The sequence below is a fragment of the Salmo salar genome, chromosome ssa01 (genome assembly GCF_905237065.1).
Source record: "Salmo salar chromosome ssa01, Ssal_v3.1, whole genome shotgun sequence".
Classification (NCBI taxonomy): Eukaryota; Metazoa; Chordata; class Actinopteri; order Salmoniformes; family Salmonidae; genus Salmo; species Salmo salar.
Window position 1 is genome coordinate 57684713 of NC_059442.1, and position 18760 is coordinate 57703472.

The following is an 18760-nucleotide window of genomic DNA, read 5'->3' on the forward strand; positions in this document are numbered from 1 at the left end:
TGTGTTGAGCTGCATGAGGCAAATGGTGGTCACACCAGATACTGACTGGTTTTCTGATTCACGTCCCTACCTTTTTTATTTAAGGTACAGTGCCTTGCAAAAGTATTCATCCCCCTTGGCGTTTTTACTATTTGTTGCATTACAACCTGTAATTTAAATTGATTTTTATTTGGATTTCATGTAATGGACATACACAAAATAGTCCAATTTGGTGAAGAAAAAAATAGAAAAAGTGATGTGTGCATATGTATTCACCCCCTTTGCTATTTAGCCCCTAAATAAGATCTGGTGCAACCAATTACCTTAGAAGTCCCATAATTAGTTAAAGAAAGTCCACCTGTGTGCAATATAAGTGTCACATGATCTCAGTAAATATACACCTGTTCTGAAAGGCCCCAGAGTCTGCTACACCACTAAGCAAGGGGCACCACCAAGCAAGCGGCACCATGAAGACCACGGAGCTCTCCTAACAGATCAGTGACAGAGTTGTGAAGTACAGATCAGGGTTGGGTTATAAAAAATATCAGATACTTTTAACATCCCACGGAGCACCACTAAATCCATTATTAAAAAATGTAAACAATATGGCACCACAACAAACCTGCCAAGATAGGGCCGCCCACCAAAACTCACAGACCAGGCAAGGAGGGCATTAATCAGAGAGGCAACAAAGAGACCAAAGATAACCCTGAAGGAGCTGCAAAGCTCCACAACGGAGAGTAGCTGTCCATAGGACCACTTTAAACCGTACACTCCATAGAGCTGGACTTTACGGAAGAGTGGCCAGAAAAAAGCAATTTCTTATAGAAAAAAATAACAAAACATGTTTGGTGTTTGCCAAAAGGCATGTGGGAGACTCCCCAAACATATGGACGAAGGTACTCTGGTCAGATGAGAATAAAATTGAGCTTTTTGGCCATCAAGGAAAACGTTATGTATGGTGCAAACCCATTACCTCTTATCACCACGAGAACACCATCACCACAGTGAAGCATGGTGGTGGCAGCATCATGCTGTGGGGATGTTTTTCATCTGCAGGGACTGTAAAACTGGTCAGAATTGAAGGAATGATGGATGTTGCTAAATACAGAGAAATTCTTGAGAGAAACCTGTTTCAGTCTTCCAGAGATTTGAGACTGGGACGAAGGTTCACCTTCCAGCAGGACAATGACCCTAAGCATACTGCTAAAGCTACACTTGAGTGGTTTAAGAGGAAACATTTAAATGTCTTGGAATGGCCTAATCCAATCCCAGACCTCAATCCAATTGAGAATCTGTAGTATGACTTAAAGATTGCTGTACACCAGCAGAACCCATCCAACTTGAAGGAGCTGGAGCAGTTTTGCCTTTAAGAATGGGCAAAAATCCCAATGGGTAGATGCACCAAGCTTATAGAGACATACCCCAACAGACTTGCAGCTGTAATTGCTACAAAAGGTGACTCTACAAAGTATTGACCTTGGGGGGTGAATAGTTATGCACGCTCAATTTTTCTGTTCTTTTTTGTGTTATTTCTTGTTTGTTTCACAATTAAAAATATTTTGCATCTTCAAAGTGGTAGGCATGGTGTGTAAATCAAATGATACAAACCCCCCAAAAATCTATTTTAATTGCAGGTTGTAAGGCAACAAAATAGGAAAATTACCAAGGGAGGTGAATACTTTCGCAGGCCACTGTATCTGTGACCAGCAGATGCATATCTGTATTCCCTGTCATGTGAAATCCATAGATTAGGGCATAATTCATTTATTTCAATTGACTGATTTCCTTCTATGAACTGTAACTCCGTAAAACTTTTGAAATTGTTGCGTGTTGAGTTTTATATCTTTGTTCAGTATAGATACAGGGCCTCATTGCCAATATCCTGACGTATCCCTTTAAGTTACAAGGCATTACTAATATTACAAAGCATTATTCAAGGCATGATCAGAGAGGGAGAGAACGAGACAAAGAATCCATTGCTTGTGCCATAGCTGATGGGAGAGAGTGAGAGAGAGAGAGTGAGAGAGAGAGAGAGAGGAGAGAGAGAGAGAGAGAGAGAGAGAGAGAGAGAGAGAGAGACGTCATAGCCTGGAAAGCCATGCCCAAGGTGTCTCTGGGGTGGCGAGAGAAAGAGGGCGAGTGTATCTCACCAGCGCAGGTCAGGAACAAAGAGAAAGACACAATGAAGCTAAGTCCCTTTTTATAACCCTTTGAACATGTTTATATTTAAATCTGAGTTGTTAACTCAACAGTAATCCTATTGGTCAACTTCCAATCAGATAGCAGACCTACAGGATGTTTTCACAACAGAACCTACTGCTTCACAGAGATGTGAGAAAATGGGAGATGGCAAGAGCAACACGGAGAACGCCGAATTCTTGAGAAGACAAACCCTCTTACGTAGAGTTGATAAGAGTCTCTTCAGGGGCTGGCCCTGGAGACATAGATATTTTTAGAGTCGGTTTCACAGACCAAGATCAACAACAGAAAAATAGCCTAGAAGTAGGCCAGAATCTGACTTGTTAAATCTTCAATGAAGACTGGGATTTCATGAACATTGATGAGTTGGATTGCATACCTCTGGGTTCCAGAGTCTGACTCTATTTCTTTGAATGGAGATGAATCATAGTCCAGGGATATTGTAAGACAATGCATACAACAATTATCATACATTTTGTTTAGAAATCAATTTAGTGCAGACAGTTGCTTCATCTGTCTCTGTGTTCCTTTCTCTTTGACTTCACAGCTCTTGGTTGCCTGTACAGTCGTGGCCAAACGTTTTGAGAATGACACAAAGTCTGCTGCCTCAGTTTGTATGATGGCAATTTGCATATACTCCAGAATGTTATGAAGAGTGATCAGATGAATTGCAATTAATGTCAACGTCCCTCTTTGCCATGCAAATGAACTGAATCCCATCATTGCTTTGCACAAAAAGGGCTTCACAAGCAAGGATATTGCTGCCAGTAAGATTGCACCTAAACCAACCATTTATTGGATCATCAAGAACTTCAAGGAGAAAGGTTCAATTGTTGTGAAGAAGGCTTCAGGGTGCCCAAGAAAGTCCAGCAAGCGCCAGGACCGTCTCCTAAAGTTGATTCAGCTGCGGGATCGTGGCACCACCAGTACAGAGCTTGCTCAGGAATGGCAGCAGGCAGGTGTGAGTGCATCTGCACCCACAGTGAGGCGAAGACTTTTGGAGGATGGCCTGGTGTCGAAGGGCAGCAAAGAAGCCACTTCTCTCCAGGAAAAAAACCCACGGACAGACTGATATTCTGCAAAAGGTACAGGGATTGGACTGCTGAGGACTGGGTTAAAGTCATTTTCTATGACGAATCCCCTTTACGATTGTTTGGGGCATCCGGAAAAAAGCTTGTCCGGAGAAGACAAGGTGAGCTCTACCATCAGTCCTGTGTCATGCCAACAGTAAAGCATCTTGAGACCATTCATGTGTGGGGTTGCTTCTCAGCCAAGGGAGTGGGCTCACTCACAATTTGGCCTAAGAACACAGCCATGATTAAAGAATGGTACCAACACATCCTCCGAGAGCAACTTCTCCCAACCATCCAGGAACAGTTTGGTAATGAACAATGCCTTTTTCAGCATGATGGAGCACCTTGCCATAAGGCAAAAGTGATAACTAAGTGGCTCGGGGAACAAGACATTGATATTTTGGGTCCATGGCCAGGAAACTCCCCAAACCTTAATCCCATTGAGAACTTGTGGTCATTCCTCAAGAGGCGGGTGGACAAACAAAAACTCACAAATTCTGACAAACTCCAAGCATTGATTATGAAAGAATGGGCTGCCATCAGTCAGGATGTGGCCCAGAAGTTAATTGACAGCATGCCAGGGTGGATTGCAGAGGTCTTGAAAAAGAAGGGTCAACACCGCAAATATTGACTCTTTGCATCAACTTCATGTAATTGTCAATAAAAGCATTTGACACTTATGAAATGCTTGTAATTATACTTCAGTATTCCATAGTAACATCTGACAAAAATATCTAAAGACACCGAAGCAGCACATTTCGTGGAAATTAATATTTGTGTCATTCTCAAAACTTTTCGCCATGACTGTATGTTACATCATAGGTGCAATGTTGGTGTCTGTAAACGTTCACCATCTCTTGTTTATTCAGGACATGTACCTGAATGCTGGTGGAGTGACTATCTCCTACTTTGAGTGGCTGAAAAACCTAAACCATGTCAGCTACGGTAGACTGACCTTCAAGTACGAGAGGGACTCCAACTACCACCTGCTTAGTAAGCCTGACATTTCTCTACCTGTACGGAAGCACTCGCTCCTACTAAGTTCAGCCTGCTCTCTGTTATGTCACAAAGATGGATGTTGTTGATCTTGTATTAAACTAAAGTATAAATCTTTAATTACTTCCCGTGTCAATGGGGAGATTTGTTAGAATGTGAATGAGAACTATTTTAAATGTCAAACCCGAGGCTAATTAAACACAATGTTTTTTTTTTGGTTTTTTTACAGCTGTGACTCATGTTGCACATAAAAAATGTATTGGACTGCAGAGTAGGCATGCAGACACGCACGCACACACACACACACACACACACACACACACACACACACACACACACACACACACACACACACACACACACACACACACACACACACACACACACACACACACACACACACACACACACACACACACACACACAGTACAGCCCCTCCTTCGTGCCTGGTGAGCGAGAACATTATTGTCAGTCACTTTATGTAGGGTTTCCAGGAAGAGGTGGATGCTGACTGTCTGCAGGCCATGTCTAACACTCACTCACCATCTCCTTCTTTCCGGTCTATCAGCAGCATCAGTCAATGAGGCAGTCTGATATTGTGCACATGCATTTTCACACAAAAGCCCCTCAGAACATGTATGTACATTTGGTTTTCAGTACATTGCAGCAGAGGATTGAGCTGGGGTTATGCTTGTCGCCGAGTGGGATAGTGTCTGAATATTTTAGAAGCTGAAGCCATTACCCAGTCCCACGAGAGTGGCAGGACTGGGCAGTGTTGGAGACATGGAAAAGAGCTCAGAATAGATATGGCTGTGAATTGCCAAACCCATAACGTTTTTGTAGAAAGAGAACATTTATACCAGATTATTAATGCAGGTGAACTAACTTTAAAATGAACTAAAAGTGAAGATTTATGAGCTGTATCCTTCATGATGGTTCAGTGAGGATTTAGTCAGATTCATATCCATATACACTACCACATATACATATGAACTGTCTGTGGTCTCCCTCAGTGTCCGTCCAGGAGAGTCTGGAGAGGAAGTTTGGGAAGCATGGAGGAGCCATCCCTGTGGTCCCTACCTCTGAGTTCCAGGCCAGGATCGCTGTGAGTACAACCCTCCCCACCCCAGCCTTGCTATGATCCTGGATTACTCTCCCTTCATTCAAACAATACACCTAATATTTCATTAAGATATAATATACACTATATATACAAAAGTATGTGGACACCCGTTGAAATTAGTGGATTCGGCTATTTCAGGCCACTCGTTGATGGCAGGTGTTTAAAGCTGAGCACACAGTCATGCAATCTCCATAGACAAACATTGGCTGTAGAATGGTCTTACTGAAGAGCTCTGTGACTTTCAACGTGGCACCTTTCCAACAAGTCAGTTTGTCAAAATTCTGCCCTGCTGGAGCTACCCTGGTCAACTGTAAGTGCTGTTATTGTGAAGTGTAAACGTCTAGGAGCAACCGGCTCAACTGCAAAGTGGGAAGCCACACAAGCTCACAGAACGGGGCCGCTGAAGTGCGTAGCGCGTAAAAATCGTCTGTCCTTGGTTGCAACACTCTACATGGCCAAAATGTAGCACTACATGACCAAAAGTATATGGACACCTGCTGGTCAAACATCTCATTCCAGAATCATGGCGGTGAGCTTTACATCACTCCAGCCGACGCTTGGCATTGCGCATGGTGACCTTTGGCTTGTGTGCGGCTGCTCGGCCATGGAAACCCATTTCATGAATCTCCCGACAAACGTTGCTTCCAGATGCAGTTTGGAACTCTGTATATCACAGTTAAGCTGCATTTCTCCAGAGATGAGTAAGGGTTTAGTTTAGTGGGCTAAATGTTAGCTCTGAGTCCTATTTTGAATGCATTTTTCTCTGTTTGGTTCCAGGGCGCTTCAGAGAAGGACATTGTGCACTCAGGACTGGCCTACACCATGGAGAGGTCTGCCAGGGTAAGAGGCTGATTGCTTAAACATGATTATCTGGGCTAAACGGTTCCTCACAGGTCCAGGGACAGGGGTTTTATTCAAAGGAAATGCTGTGTTAATCCAACACAAGGTCCTGAGGCATCCCATTACTCCTGTTCGGGGAAATGAAGTCTTGAAAGTTGAAGTCATGCTTCAACGGTCCAGTGACAAGCTCCATTTCTATTTTACACATCTCATTCAAGTGGTACACACACACACCCACATCCACACCCACATCCTCTGTCACCGGTTTGCTGTGCGTGCGAGCAGTGGTAACTGGAGCAGCCAGGGCTTTGTTAGTCTCTCATCATTGCTAGGGCCCAGCACTGATGCCAGAGAGAGCAGAGACAGGATGAAGATTCAGACCGTTACCCTGCTCCCCTTTAGCATTAACACACTATCTATCCCACAAACACTGATGACTTTAATGTCACGTCTGACTGAGGATCCAGCCTTTGTGGAATGACATCCCCCTGCGTCATATGGGGTTGCCTATACCACCTCCCAGGAAATGTAATACTCTGTGCAGACATACTGCATGAGAGTCTGCTGGTTTGTTACTTGCTTATTGCTCCCTGGGGGTTATTTCTTTAGAAGTACACATAGAGATGCTTTATTATCCTGTGGAAATGGATCACTGCATTGATAATGGAACAATAGTGGTGTATTGCTGTAGGTAAGAAATGGAGGAGGGGAAAATAATGATTACTTGAAGGGACACAGAGATGAATATCATGGTTGAGTTTATACTTTTTGTTTTCTCTCCCGCTTTTAGCAAATCAATCCAGTAGGGCTGTTCTATGACGCTACTGTGACTATGGTCATTTTTTTTCCTTTACTGTAGAAACCTCATTTATTTTCTCAGTCATTCTATGGACTCCAACCCATTTATTCTACTATATTCTTATGCCTGTCACGTCCTGACCAGTAAGGGGTTATTTGTTATTGTAGTTTGGTCAGGACATGGCAGGGGGTGTTTGTTTAGAGTGTTTCGGGGTTTGTTGGGCTATGTTCTTATGTAAGAGGGGTGTTTGTTTTATGTGTTTCGGGGTTTGTTGTTAGTGTTCTATGTTAGTATATTTCTATGTTCGTTCTAGTCTTTCTATTTCTATGTTTAGTTAATGGGGGTTGACCTTCAATTGGAAGCAGCTGCTCCTCGTTGCTTCTAATTGAAGGTCCTATTTAAGAGGGGTGTGTTTTCTGTGGGATTTTGTTGGTAGTTGTTCCTTGTTTAGTGTTTGTGCACCTGAGAGGACTGTTTAGTTTTGTTCTTTTTTTTGTTATAAGTATTTATTTGTTTTTCCTTCTTCAAAATAAAAAGAAGATGAGTATACATATTCCCGCTGCGTTTTGGTCAAATCCTTACGACAACCGTGACAATGCCAGTAAACACCAAAAATTCTGGTCTACAGCTTTCACATGATACTGCTTTTATGAATCAGTGTTGTGCTTTTTCAGTATCTGTTATGGATCTACAGACAGATTTGAGTAAGTTAGTTAATATAATAGAATGTAGAACATATCAGATACACACTTAAAGCCTTAATTGCACCGGTTTCTCCTGTGGTGAAATGGAGCAAATCTTTACTTAAATGGAGAAAGTTTTCTTACCTACACCAGAATGTTCTTTCTATTTAAAGTCTCCCAATAAGACTTCAGTGCACTTATAAAGCAGTGCACAACGTGTGCTTCTACACTATTCAAGATATCATAAAATACATTTGTTACAAAGCAGACTTATTATATGTTTGTAAGTAGGTTGGCACAACACTAAAACCCAGAATTCCAGAAAATTGTTCTGTTCACCTTTTCGATGCCTTTGTTCTAAACCTGAATGCTTTGTCTTGCCTCAGAATTTGAGCCATATCGGAATGGTTTCTGTGCTGAAGGCTACTGGAAGGGGAGATGTGAGGGAATATGTGAGAACGGCCTTGATTGACTGCTTTGGGATTCTATGTAAGAGAATTTGTACTGCCTTTTCGTTGATACAGAATTAAACTTTAAAATGCTCAATTGTTTTTATTTAATGAATTCATTGATTCAAACCAGAAACCATGATTCCCCATTGGGAATGTGATGATTTTTCCATTGGGGTAAATTCTGCTCATTTTGTATATCAATAGCTAGGTATTGGTTGCATAATCCCCACTGTACCTATTTCATCCAACATTAGCCTACTCAACAGACTTTTGGAATAAACATTTTTATTTACTTTTCAAATATAATACATAACATTACACAATGTACTGTAGTGACAGTAGCAGATTATGACGGTAAAATAATATATTCTTCATAGGCTATAACCAGAGGTCTGTCAGATTGACTGACAATGAGAGGAAGAGAAACTGCTTCAGTCTGACTCAGCCAAAGAGACTTTTCCCAAATGACAGCACTTGGTCTGCGGCGCTGTTGTCCTTAGATTTGTCATCACTCTCACCAGACATCTCTCCTGCAATGTCTCCCAGTGTGTCTGTCAGGTCTGAAGGATAAGCAGAGTTTAGCAGAATTGTAGAATGTATAGATAAAAATGACCGAAGGTGGTAAGGCTACAGATGGAGCTCAACATTAATTCTTGTCTAAACAGCAGCAGCAAAAACAGCTGCAAAGCTTAAATCAGACAATATATTTACATTTGAGTCATTTAGTAGAATATCTTATGCAGAGCGATTTAGCTAGGTGACAATCATATATCACTGCCTCAAACTAGGTTTCCATCCAACTGGCAACAGATTTTCATGCTGAACATTCTAAAATCTGCATTAAAACAATAGGCCTATGCACATTTTCCCTTCCAGAAATGTATTTCCATCAAATTGACCTGTTGCGGATAAAAGCCTGTGTTTGACAGTGCACATAAAAGTGCACATAAAAGGTTGGAGACCGGTTTTCAGACGTTTTAGGCTGTCCTTCCTGACCAATGATATGTATTAAACCTAGATGACAGGCAGGGGGTGCTGTTTGGAAGTTTCCTCGCAGCCATTTTGTTCTCCTCCATTGTAAAAAATGCTATACTTTGGAGCTTTTTTGAAAAGACACCTTAATGCATACTCTTAAATTATATTATGTGAACTAAACATAAACATAATATATAAAAACATTCCATTTTAGAGAGTACTTATGTCATTTTGTCATTTTTTTTAAAATACTGTTGAATTCCATTCATTCCTATTGAGGGAGGACTGCTCCTAATGAGGGTTACCAATATGATGGCTTGTGGCTTCAAAGCCTCTCATTGGTCAATACATACCGTAACATCAGCAATCCAGGGTTTATACACATAGTTGTCCTGACATTAGGGGGGAGCTTTTTCAACGATTTGGGTGCCAGGTCAGAGAAGAGTTTTGACAGCGTTTTGTCTAGAAGGGATACAGCTTTTTTCTAGATGGACTTTTCGTGGCCTTAATTAAGATAGGAGTTTTTCTAAATTGACTTTAAGTAGCCTTAAGCAAGTAAGGGGCAGTTCCCCTTGCTTCATGTGGAGAATATACAGGAAATACAACATACTAAGGCACACCTGAATAGGATGCATGAGGTTTGTACTTCATAATACTATGTAATTTGTACTTTATTGTACTATGTAATGTAGGGTATTTATTTATTACCAAATGTAAGTTGATTTACCTCTGTTACCTCCTCCGGCCCCACCTGCTCCGGTACTTGACTCTTCTTTCTCATCCTTGCCAGAGAAGAGACTTCCGAAGCCGCCTCCGTCTTTGCCCTTGTCGTCATCCTTTGATCCTCCAAACACTCCTCCAATACCCCCACTGCTGCCCCCGCTGGACTCCACCTTCTTTGAATCATCCCCTCCAAGCATGCTCTTCACCTTATCTTTGGCAACTTTAGCTGCGAAACATCACCAATTAAACTGTTTAGAAATCTGACCAGAAACATATGATGCATGAAAGTAAAAGGTGATTATTATTATTATTATTGTAATGACACCCCTCTAATGTATTTTAAAGTTTAATAAAATGTGTGATATCCTATTTGAAGATATTTCAGAGACAGCAACAGTCTACGATATAAAATACATCTGTGGTTTTATTTATTTGGTTCCAGATGCCAAATTCACGATAACCTTCTATGGGTGTAGCTTTACATAGTGAACTGGGAGCATTGACAGACAACATTAGAAGCAAACTTTTCTTAGGCCTACATGTTGTTGACATCTAGGTAATTACACTGTAATGCAGCTAGTTTCAAGGATATGCACATTTAACAAACAGGATATGCATAATTGAACATAATTGTGGCATTTCTAAAAGACACGTGCCGTATATTGCATTTGTATGCTTCCCGTCATGAGCTGTCCATAAATTACATGGTTAATCAGCACAAGTTGATGCTAATGCCTAGGTTCCAGTTACCAGTCAAATCCAAAAGGATTTATCTCACTTTCTCTGTAACATCTAATTAGAGTAAACGAGAAACTGGGAAAACAGAGGATCAGATCAGATTCAAAGCGTACTGACATGCTTACAAAGCGTTTAGAAGAGAGATGGTTTTAAAAGACAAGGCCGGATCATTATCTACTGCAGCTGAAAGAGGAATGTCACTGAGCTGAGTTTATACGCTGATCTGAGCACAGAGGCCAAGGCAATGGAAAAAAATACAAAAACAAGTCAGGTCTGTCCAAGCCTAGCAACCGCCCTTAAATGCCAAATTTTGTATGACAGAGGCCCAACTTATACCAAAGGATGCTGAGTTTTAAAAGTAAACATCACTTTGTGTGTGTTTAGGTGTAAAAGTGTATATTTACAGGAAAGTGAAATGAATCTATGTTTAATCATTTCCAGCTGCTACCAGCCTCTCTCCAGCCTATGCAAAGTAGGACAGTGGAACGCTCCACAGAAATGAATCACGCAGAACAAAAGTAAAACAAACGCGTTCCAGCTGTGCGTCACCCCCTTCTCCTCACTCAACCCCATCTCCTCCCCCCTTTCCCCCTCAATGCTCACCTGCCGTATCCACTGCCTGGTCCACATATTTGTCAGCCGAGTCACCCAAAATGCCTGAGAGGAAAGACATGTCTCTGAAGAGTAGTCAGCGTCTCTAGAGCAGTGTGTATGAGTCTGAGAGAGTATGTCGGAGTAATATGTGGGGGCGGAGGAGGGCATGGAGTCTTATAGAGGTTGGCACTCTCAGTCCCTAAGCCTACGCCTCTCATAGCGCTACCGATTGGCCAGAGAGTTCAGGATATGGCAAGAGGGTGTAACTCAGGACGGTAGGAAGGGGAAGGGAGGGGGGCTGGCTTGCTTATGATAGTGAATACCATGACTGCTTGCCTTTCCCCCGAATAAAAGCTTCTTTGTAGGGCTCGGTAGCTACAACACAGTAGAGGAGGGAGTAGCCTGTGAATGTGTGTGTTGGGGAGGCTGGCTCTTGGGAACTGGGAATGGAAAGGTTGGCAAGCTGCCCTGTCTCCACCCTCAGTAGGAATGCTTGAAATGACCATAATGATATTCTCTGTCACAGACCAAGAGATGAAAGGGGCCTAAATGCAGTAGCCAAAATGCAAGTCTGACCATTGGAGCAGAGCTTCGTTTTGAGTCTGTCTTCAAAGTGCACCATGAAGAGCGGTGGGAAAAACAAGAAACTGTCCATCTGCCATCATTCATGTGCTTGGTTCAACATTCCACTAGTTCATGAGTAACAGCATGAGTAACAACAATACTGCATCCAAGAGACCTATGCTCGCAATGAACAATGTAACAAAGTAAGAAATCAATTGGCCATAAGACTACTTACCTCTCATCAATATTTGATGATGCATTGTTGTGGATTCTATTTCTGTGGCTGTGCTGTATATGACTCATCAATTTGCAATGTACTAATATCTGAGTTTGCATGGGATCTGAGATGGGATCGTGCATTCACAATTTCCTTTTTGTTTTTTATCTCAGACATGTTTATCCTAACTTTATCTATAATTGTAAAAGAGTGCCTTCTTTTTGAGTAGATGTAGACCTACACTGTACACATAATATAAGACAATTAGACAGGAGGGCGATTCGACGCCAGCGGGAGCAGGAAATATTTTGGGTATCTCAGATTGTTCTGGCACATATCTCACATATATATATGATAGTAAATAGTAAATACGGAGTATGTAGATAATGAAACACAATTTCCACATTCATTTATTCAACATTACAAATATGAATATGAATATCTTTAAACTACCCTTTTTGACTATTTTTAGATATTTCCTAGTTCCGACTAGCACATGAATGCAACATAAGTCTCAAAAGCCAGACCCTAGACAACACAGTGACTGAAGTTTGGTTTCAACGATAGACCCTCTTGGCATAGAGGAACTATGTCACTGCCTACGTCGATGAGGGAAAATGAATCATCACGAGGTGTTTCTGCCAAATCACGAGGCAGACATGCCAGAACATTGCGATTCAAAACAAAGGTTTGCAGGCAAAACCTTTGCAGTGGTTTTAGTTAAGGAAGTTGATGCAAACTAGCCATTTGCAAAATGCACTCCTTAAAAATAACCTCCATGATCTGCATCTTGCTAGCTACTACACTGAACAAAAATATAAATGCAGCTTGTAACAATTTCAAAGATTTTACTGAGTTACCGTTCATAAGGAAATCAGTCAATTGAAATAAATTCATTAGGCGCTAATCTTTGGATATCACGACTGAGAATACAGATATGCATCTGTTGGTCCCAGATTCCTTTAAAAAAAAGCTAGGGGTGTGAATCAGAAAACCGGTCAGTATCTGGTGTGACCACCATCTCCTTCGCATAGAGTTGATCAGGCTGTTGATTGTGGCCTGTTGTCCCACTCCCGTTCAAAGGGTACGCAAAGTTGCTGGATATTGGCGGGAACTGGAACACACTGTCATACACATCGATCCAGAGCATCCCAAACATGCTCAATGGGTGACTAGTCTGGTGAGTAGACCATGGAAGAACTGAGCCATTTTCAGCTTCCAGGAATTCTGTACAGATCATTACGACATGGGACAGTGCATTATCAAGCTGAAATATGAGGTGACGGCGGGCGGATGAATGGCACGACAATGGGCCTCAGGATCTCGTCACGGTATCTCTGTGCATTCAAATTGCCATCAATAAAATGCAATTGTGTTTGTTGTCCGTAGTTTAGGCCTGGCCATACCATAACCCCAGCGCCTCCATGGGGTACTCTGCTCACAATGTTGACATCAGCAAACCTCTCGCCCAAACGAAGCCATACACGCTTTCTGCCATCTGCCCGGTACTGTTGAAACTGGGATTCATGTGAGAAGAGCTAACTTCTCAAGCTTTCCAGTGACCATTGAAGGTGAGAATTTGCCCATAGAAGTTGGTTATGAAGCCGAACTGCAGTCAGGTCAAGACCCTGGTGAGGACGACGAACTCGCAGATGAGCTTCCCTGAGACAGTTTCTGCAGAAATCCTTCGGTTGTGCAAACCTACAGTTTCATCAGCTTTTTGGGTGGTGGTCTCAGACGATCCTGCATGTGAAGAAGCCGGATTTGGAGGTCCTGTGCTGACATGGTTACACATGGTCTGCGGTTGTGAGGCCGGTTGGACATACTGCCAAATTCTCTAAAATGACGTTGGAGGCGGCTTATGGTAGAGAATGAACATAGTATAGAACAAGAAGGCCTGCACACCGTTAAAGCTCCCAATTTATCGCTTTATTGGCAACATTTCAATCCGAAACAAGAAATGAACATACCCTTTTCTGGCAACAACTGTGGTGGACATTCCTGCAGTCAAATTAAATAAAAATGTATTTGTCAGATGCGCCAAATACAACAAATGTAGACCTTACCGTGAAATGCTAACTTACAAGCCTTTAACTAACAGTGTAGTTCAAGAATAGTTAAGATATTTACCAAATAAACTAAAGTAAAAAATAATAACAATAACGAGGCTATATACAGGGGGTACCGGTACCGAGTCAGTGTGCGGTGGTACAGGTTAGTTGAGGTCATTTGTACATGTAGGTAGGGGTCAAGAGATAAGGACAAACGTTCCGCAAGCGGAACGCCTCACCAATATCCAATGGTAGAGCGTGGCGCGAAATACAAATACCTCAAAAATGCTATAACTTCAATTTCTCAAACATATGACTATTTTACACCATTTTAAAGACAAGACTCTCGTTAATCTAACCACATTGTCCGATTTCAAAAAGGCTTTACAGCAAAAGCCAAACATTAGATTATGTCAGGAGAGTACCCTGCCAAAAATAATCACACAGCCATTTTCAAAGCAAGCATATATGTCACAAAAACCAAAACCACAGCTAAATGCAGCACTAACCTTTGATGATCTTCATCAGATGACACTCCTAGGACATTATGTTATACAATACATGCATGTTTTGTTCAATCAAGTTCATATTTATATCAAAAACCAGCTTTTTACATTAGCATGTGATGTTCAGAACTAGCATACCCACCGCAAACTTCCGGTGAATTTACTACATTACTCACGATAAACGTTCACAAAATACATAACAATTATTTTAAGAATTATAGATACAGAACTCCTTTATGCAATCGCGGTGTCAGATTTTAAAATAGCTTTTCGGCGAAAGCACATTTTGCAATATTCTGAGTACATAGCCCGGCCATCACGGCTAGCTATTTTGACACCCACCAAGTTTGGGACAACCTAAACTTAGAATTACTATTTGAAAAATTGGATTACCTTTGCTGTTCTTCGTCAGAATGCACTCCCAGGACTTCTACTTCAACAACAAATGCTGTTTTGGTTCCAAATAATCCATAGTTATATTCAAATAGCTCCGTTTTCTTCGTGCGTTCAGGTCACTATCCGAAGGGTGAGCGCATTTCGTGACAAAAATTTTCTAAATATTCCATTACCGTACTTCGAAGCATGTCAAACGCTGTTTAAAATAAATTCTTATGCTATTTTTCTCGTAAAATAGCGCTAATATTCCAACCGGGCGACGTTGTATTCATTCAAAGGCTGAAATATTTTTTTTTAGAATTCTCGTGAACACGCATCTCAGTCTCACTGTCCCCAGGCTGACCACTAACAAATTCTCCTGCTGTTCTTCGCCCAGAGACAGCAGACACACCATTCCAGGTTCTGGCGCCTTCTGAGAGCCAATGGAAGCCTTAGAAAATGTCACGTTACAGCACCGATGCTGTATTTTTGATAGAGATGCAACAGAAGGACAACAAATTGTCAGACAAGGCACTTCCTGTATGGAATCTTCTCAGGTTTTGGCCTGCCATATGAGTTCTGTTATACTCACAGACACCATTCAAACAGTTTTAGAAACGTTAGAGTGTTTTCTATCCAAATCTACTAATTATATGCATATTCTAGTTTCTGGGCAGGAGTAGTAACCAGATTAAATCGGGTATGTTTTTTATCCGTCCGTGAAAATACTGCCCCCTATACCACAACAGGTTAAACAGCGAGTAGCAGCAGTGTACAAAACAAATGGAGGGGGGGTCAATGTAAATAGTCCGGTGGCCATTTGATTAATTGTTCGGCAGTCTTATGGATTGATGTAAGAAGCTGTTAAGGAGCCTTTTGTTCCTAGACTTGGCGCTCCGGTATCACTTGCCGTGCGGTAGCACGAAAACAGTCTATGACTTGGGTGACTGGAGTCTCTGACAATTTTATGGGCTTTCTTCTGACACCGCCTATTATATAGGTCCTGGATGGCAGGGAGCTTGGCCCCAGTGATGTACTGGGCCGTACGCATTACCCTCTGGAGCGCCTTACGGTCAGATGCCGAGCAGTTGCCATACCAGGCGGTGATGCAACCAGTTAGGATGCTCTCGAGGTTGCAGCTGTAGAACTTTTTGAGGATCTGGGGTCCCATGCCACAACTTTTCATTATTCTGTGGGGGAAAAGGTTTTGTCGTGCCCTCTTCACGACTGTCTTGGTGTGTTTGGACCATTCTAGTTTGTTGGTGATGTGGACACCAACGAAGCTGAAACTCTCGACCCGCTCCGCTACAGCTCTGTCGATGTTAATGAGGGCCTGTTCGACCCGCCTTTTCCTGTAGTCCACGATCAGCTTCATTGTATTGCATGCCAATTGCATGCTCCCTCAAAACTTGAGACATCTGTGGCATTGTGTTGTGCCATTTATTGTCCCCAGCACAAGGTGCACCTGTGTAATAATCATGCTGTTTAATTAGCTTATTGATATGCCATACCTGTCAGGTGGATTGATTATCTTGGCAAAGGAGAAATGCAAATTCAGAGGGATTTAAACAAATTTGTCGCCAAAATTTCAGAGAAATAAGCTTTTGTGCGTACTGTATGGAACATTTCTGGGATATTTTATTTCATCTCATGAAACATGGGACCAACACTTTACATGTTGCATTAATATTTTTGTTCAGTGTATTTTGTATTTTATTCAAGCGGGGAAAGTAGTAACATAGACAGTGACGTAGTTCCTCTATGCCAAAAGAGACCATCATTGAAACCAGATCCTAGTCCCTGTGTTGCCTGGGGTCGAGTTTTTGAGAATATTTACCATTCACTGTGTTGGTGGTGCTCGTAATATGTGATGTATATTGTTCCAAACAATATAAATGAACAAAATAAAAGTAGTTTTGAGAATTTCATATTTTTTATGTTGAATAAATGTATGTGAAAAATAGTTTTTCAGAATCAAGACATACTTTATATTTTAGAGCAGGAGTATAATGACAGCAAGATGTTGTCTGTTTCATGTACGGTTCACAGATCAAAGGGTCTTATAGGAAGGGCCTATGGGCCTAAAATTGCCACTTTCATCATACTTTTCTCAAAAATGGTTTGTAATACAAATGTAAAAAGGATTTCAAACATCCTTCTCCCAATGAAATTTATATGTGAGAATTGCCAGAACAATCTGAGGTAGCAAAAATATTTTCCGCTCCTGCTGGTGTGAAATCGCCCATTAGGCTCATGTTATTGTTTGGTGATGTAGGATGGCTTTGTATCTATTTGGCCCTGATGAATATTTGATAGTAGGGAGCAGATGGACCTGGGCACAGAGAGAATGAATAGGAGGGTGAGTGCTGTGTTGTCCATTAGGTCCTGGGTGTGTCATCTCACCTGCTGTTGGGCTCTCATCATGCCTGAGGTTCAGATTGGCGGTGTCGGTATCATCAGATGCATCGCCTGGTAACCTATCCTTTTACTTTTACTAAAATACATTCCTAATGAAAATATTGTACTTTTTACTCCAGACATTTTCCCTGACAACCCAAAGTACTCGTTACATTTTGAACGCTTAGCAGAACAGGAAAATTGTCAATTTCACGCACTTACTGCCCTACCGAATCACTAAACACAAACACATCTTTTGTACATAATGTCTGAGTGTTGGAGTGTGTATGATTTTTATATCGTAACACTAGATATTTTAACATTAAAGTTAAGAAACTGCTTGTCTCAACCTTGATTCAGTGTCGTTTTGATTATGCCTGCTCTGCTTGGTATAGCGGGCTATCGAAAACGCTGAAAAAGAGAATGCAGGTCATACAAAATAATGTTATCAGGTATATGCTGAATGTCCCCCCTAGGACCCACATAGGGGTACAGGAGTTCCGGGAAGTGGGATTGTTGCCTTTGGAGTGGATTAACTTAAACTTAATCATATGTTTGACAACTTAAATGATCGTGCCCCGGGTTATATGAAAAACCACGTTGATATGGTCTATAACCAACACAGTCACAATACCAGACCTAGTGTTATGTCTTGTAAAATCCCAAGAGTAAACATTTACTTTTTACATACAGGCATTTGTCTATGGAATAGCCTTCCCTTGGAGATCAAGCAAATAAAATAGCCTTAAAAAGCAGGCAAAGTTTTTAATTTGGACAAGGTTGTCTCAGGGAAACCACTCCTCTGCCCCTGGTGCCCCCTACTGTTGGTCAGGTGTATTATTTGAAGGATCGGTTTGATGTGCAATTCATAGATTGTTTTAATGTGAAATGAATATGGTTGATTTTTAAGGTTAGGGAGAAGTGCAGTGAATAGTGTCACTTTTTAGGATGTCAGTATAAACATGTATTTATGGTTGTTTGTAATTTTGTCTTGTCTTTTAATCATTATGTGTTATTGTTTTTACCAGTTTGGAAATAAGCGTTTTAATGAATACTTTCAAGTGATATCCTCTGGGTCACCATTGAGCATTTTGTTGTATATGTCTGTTGCCAAAAATATATTCAATTCAATTCAAAACAAAAAATATAATATAAGACATTTTAATAATTTATACTTTTACTTTTGATACATAAGTATATTTTAGCAATTACAGTTACTTTTGATACTTAAGTATATTTAAAAACAAATACTTTTAGACTTTTACTAAAGCAGTATTTTACTGGGTGACTTTCACTTTTACTTGAGTAACTTTCTATTAAGGTATCTATACTTTTACTCAAGGATGGAAATTGTGTACTTTTCTCCACCACTGCCTTAGTGCCCTGAGTTGGTCAGGCCTCCTGGGACTACCATCCTACACTGTCCACTGAGGGATGAATGCTAACACATGCTAAAATCAGGACAAGTATACA

General features: G+C 41.2%; 2 protein-coding genes across 2 annotated transcripts; one reads left to right on the forward strand and one right to left on the reverse strand.

Annotated features, from left to right (window-relative positions):
- The first annotated feature begins 4039 nt into the window (after nt 1-4039).
- Nucleotides 4040-6405, forward strand: LOC106605574 (glutamate dehydrogenase, mitochondrial-like). Its single transcript, XM_014201374.2, has 3 exons — nt 4040-4247; nt 5264-5355; nt 6151-6405. The coding sequence occupies exons 1-3, from the start codon at nt 4055-4057 to the stop codon at nt 6223-6225; spliced, it is 360 nt and encodes a 119-aa protein (XP_014056849.2). The 5' UTR covers nt 4040-4054; the 3' UTR covers nt 6226-6405.
- A 2010-nt stretch (nt 6406-8415) lies between these two features.
- LOC106606097 (RNA-binding protein cabeza) lies at nt 8416-11426 on the reverse strand. Its single transcript, XM_014202219.2, has 3 exons — nt 11187-11426; nt 9850-10071; nt 8416-8707 (listed from the first exon to the last, which is right to left on the reverse strand). Exons 1-3 carry the CDS (start codon nt 11254-11256, stop codon nt 8589-8591), a joined length of 411 nt encoding a protein of 136 aa, XP_014057694.1. The 5' UTR covers nt 11257-11426; the 3' UTR covers nt 8416-8588.
- Between the last annotated feature and the right edge of the window lie 7334 nt (nt 11427-18760).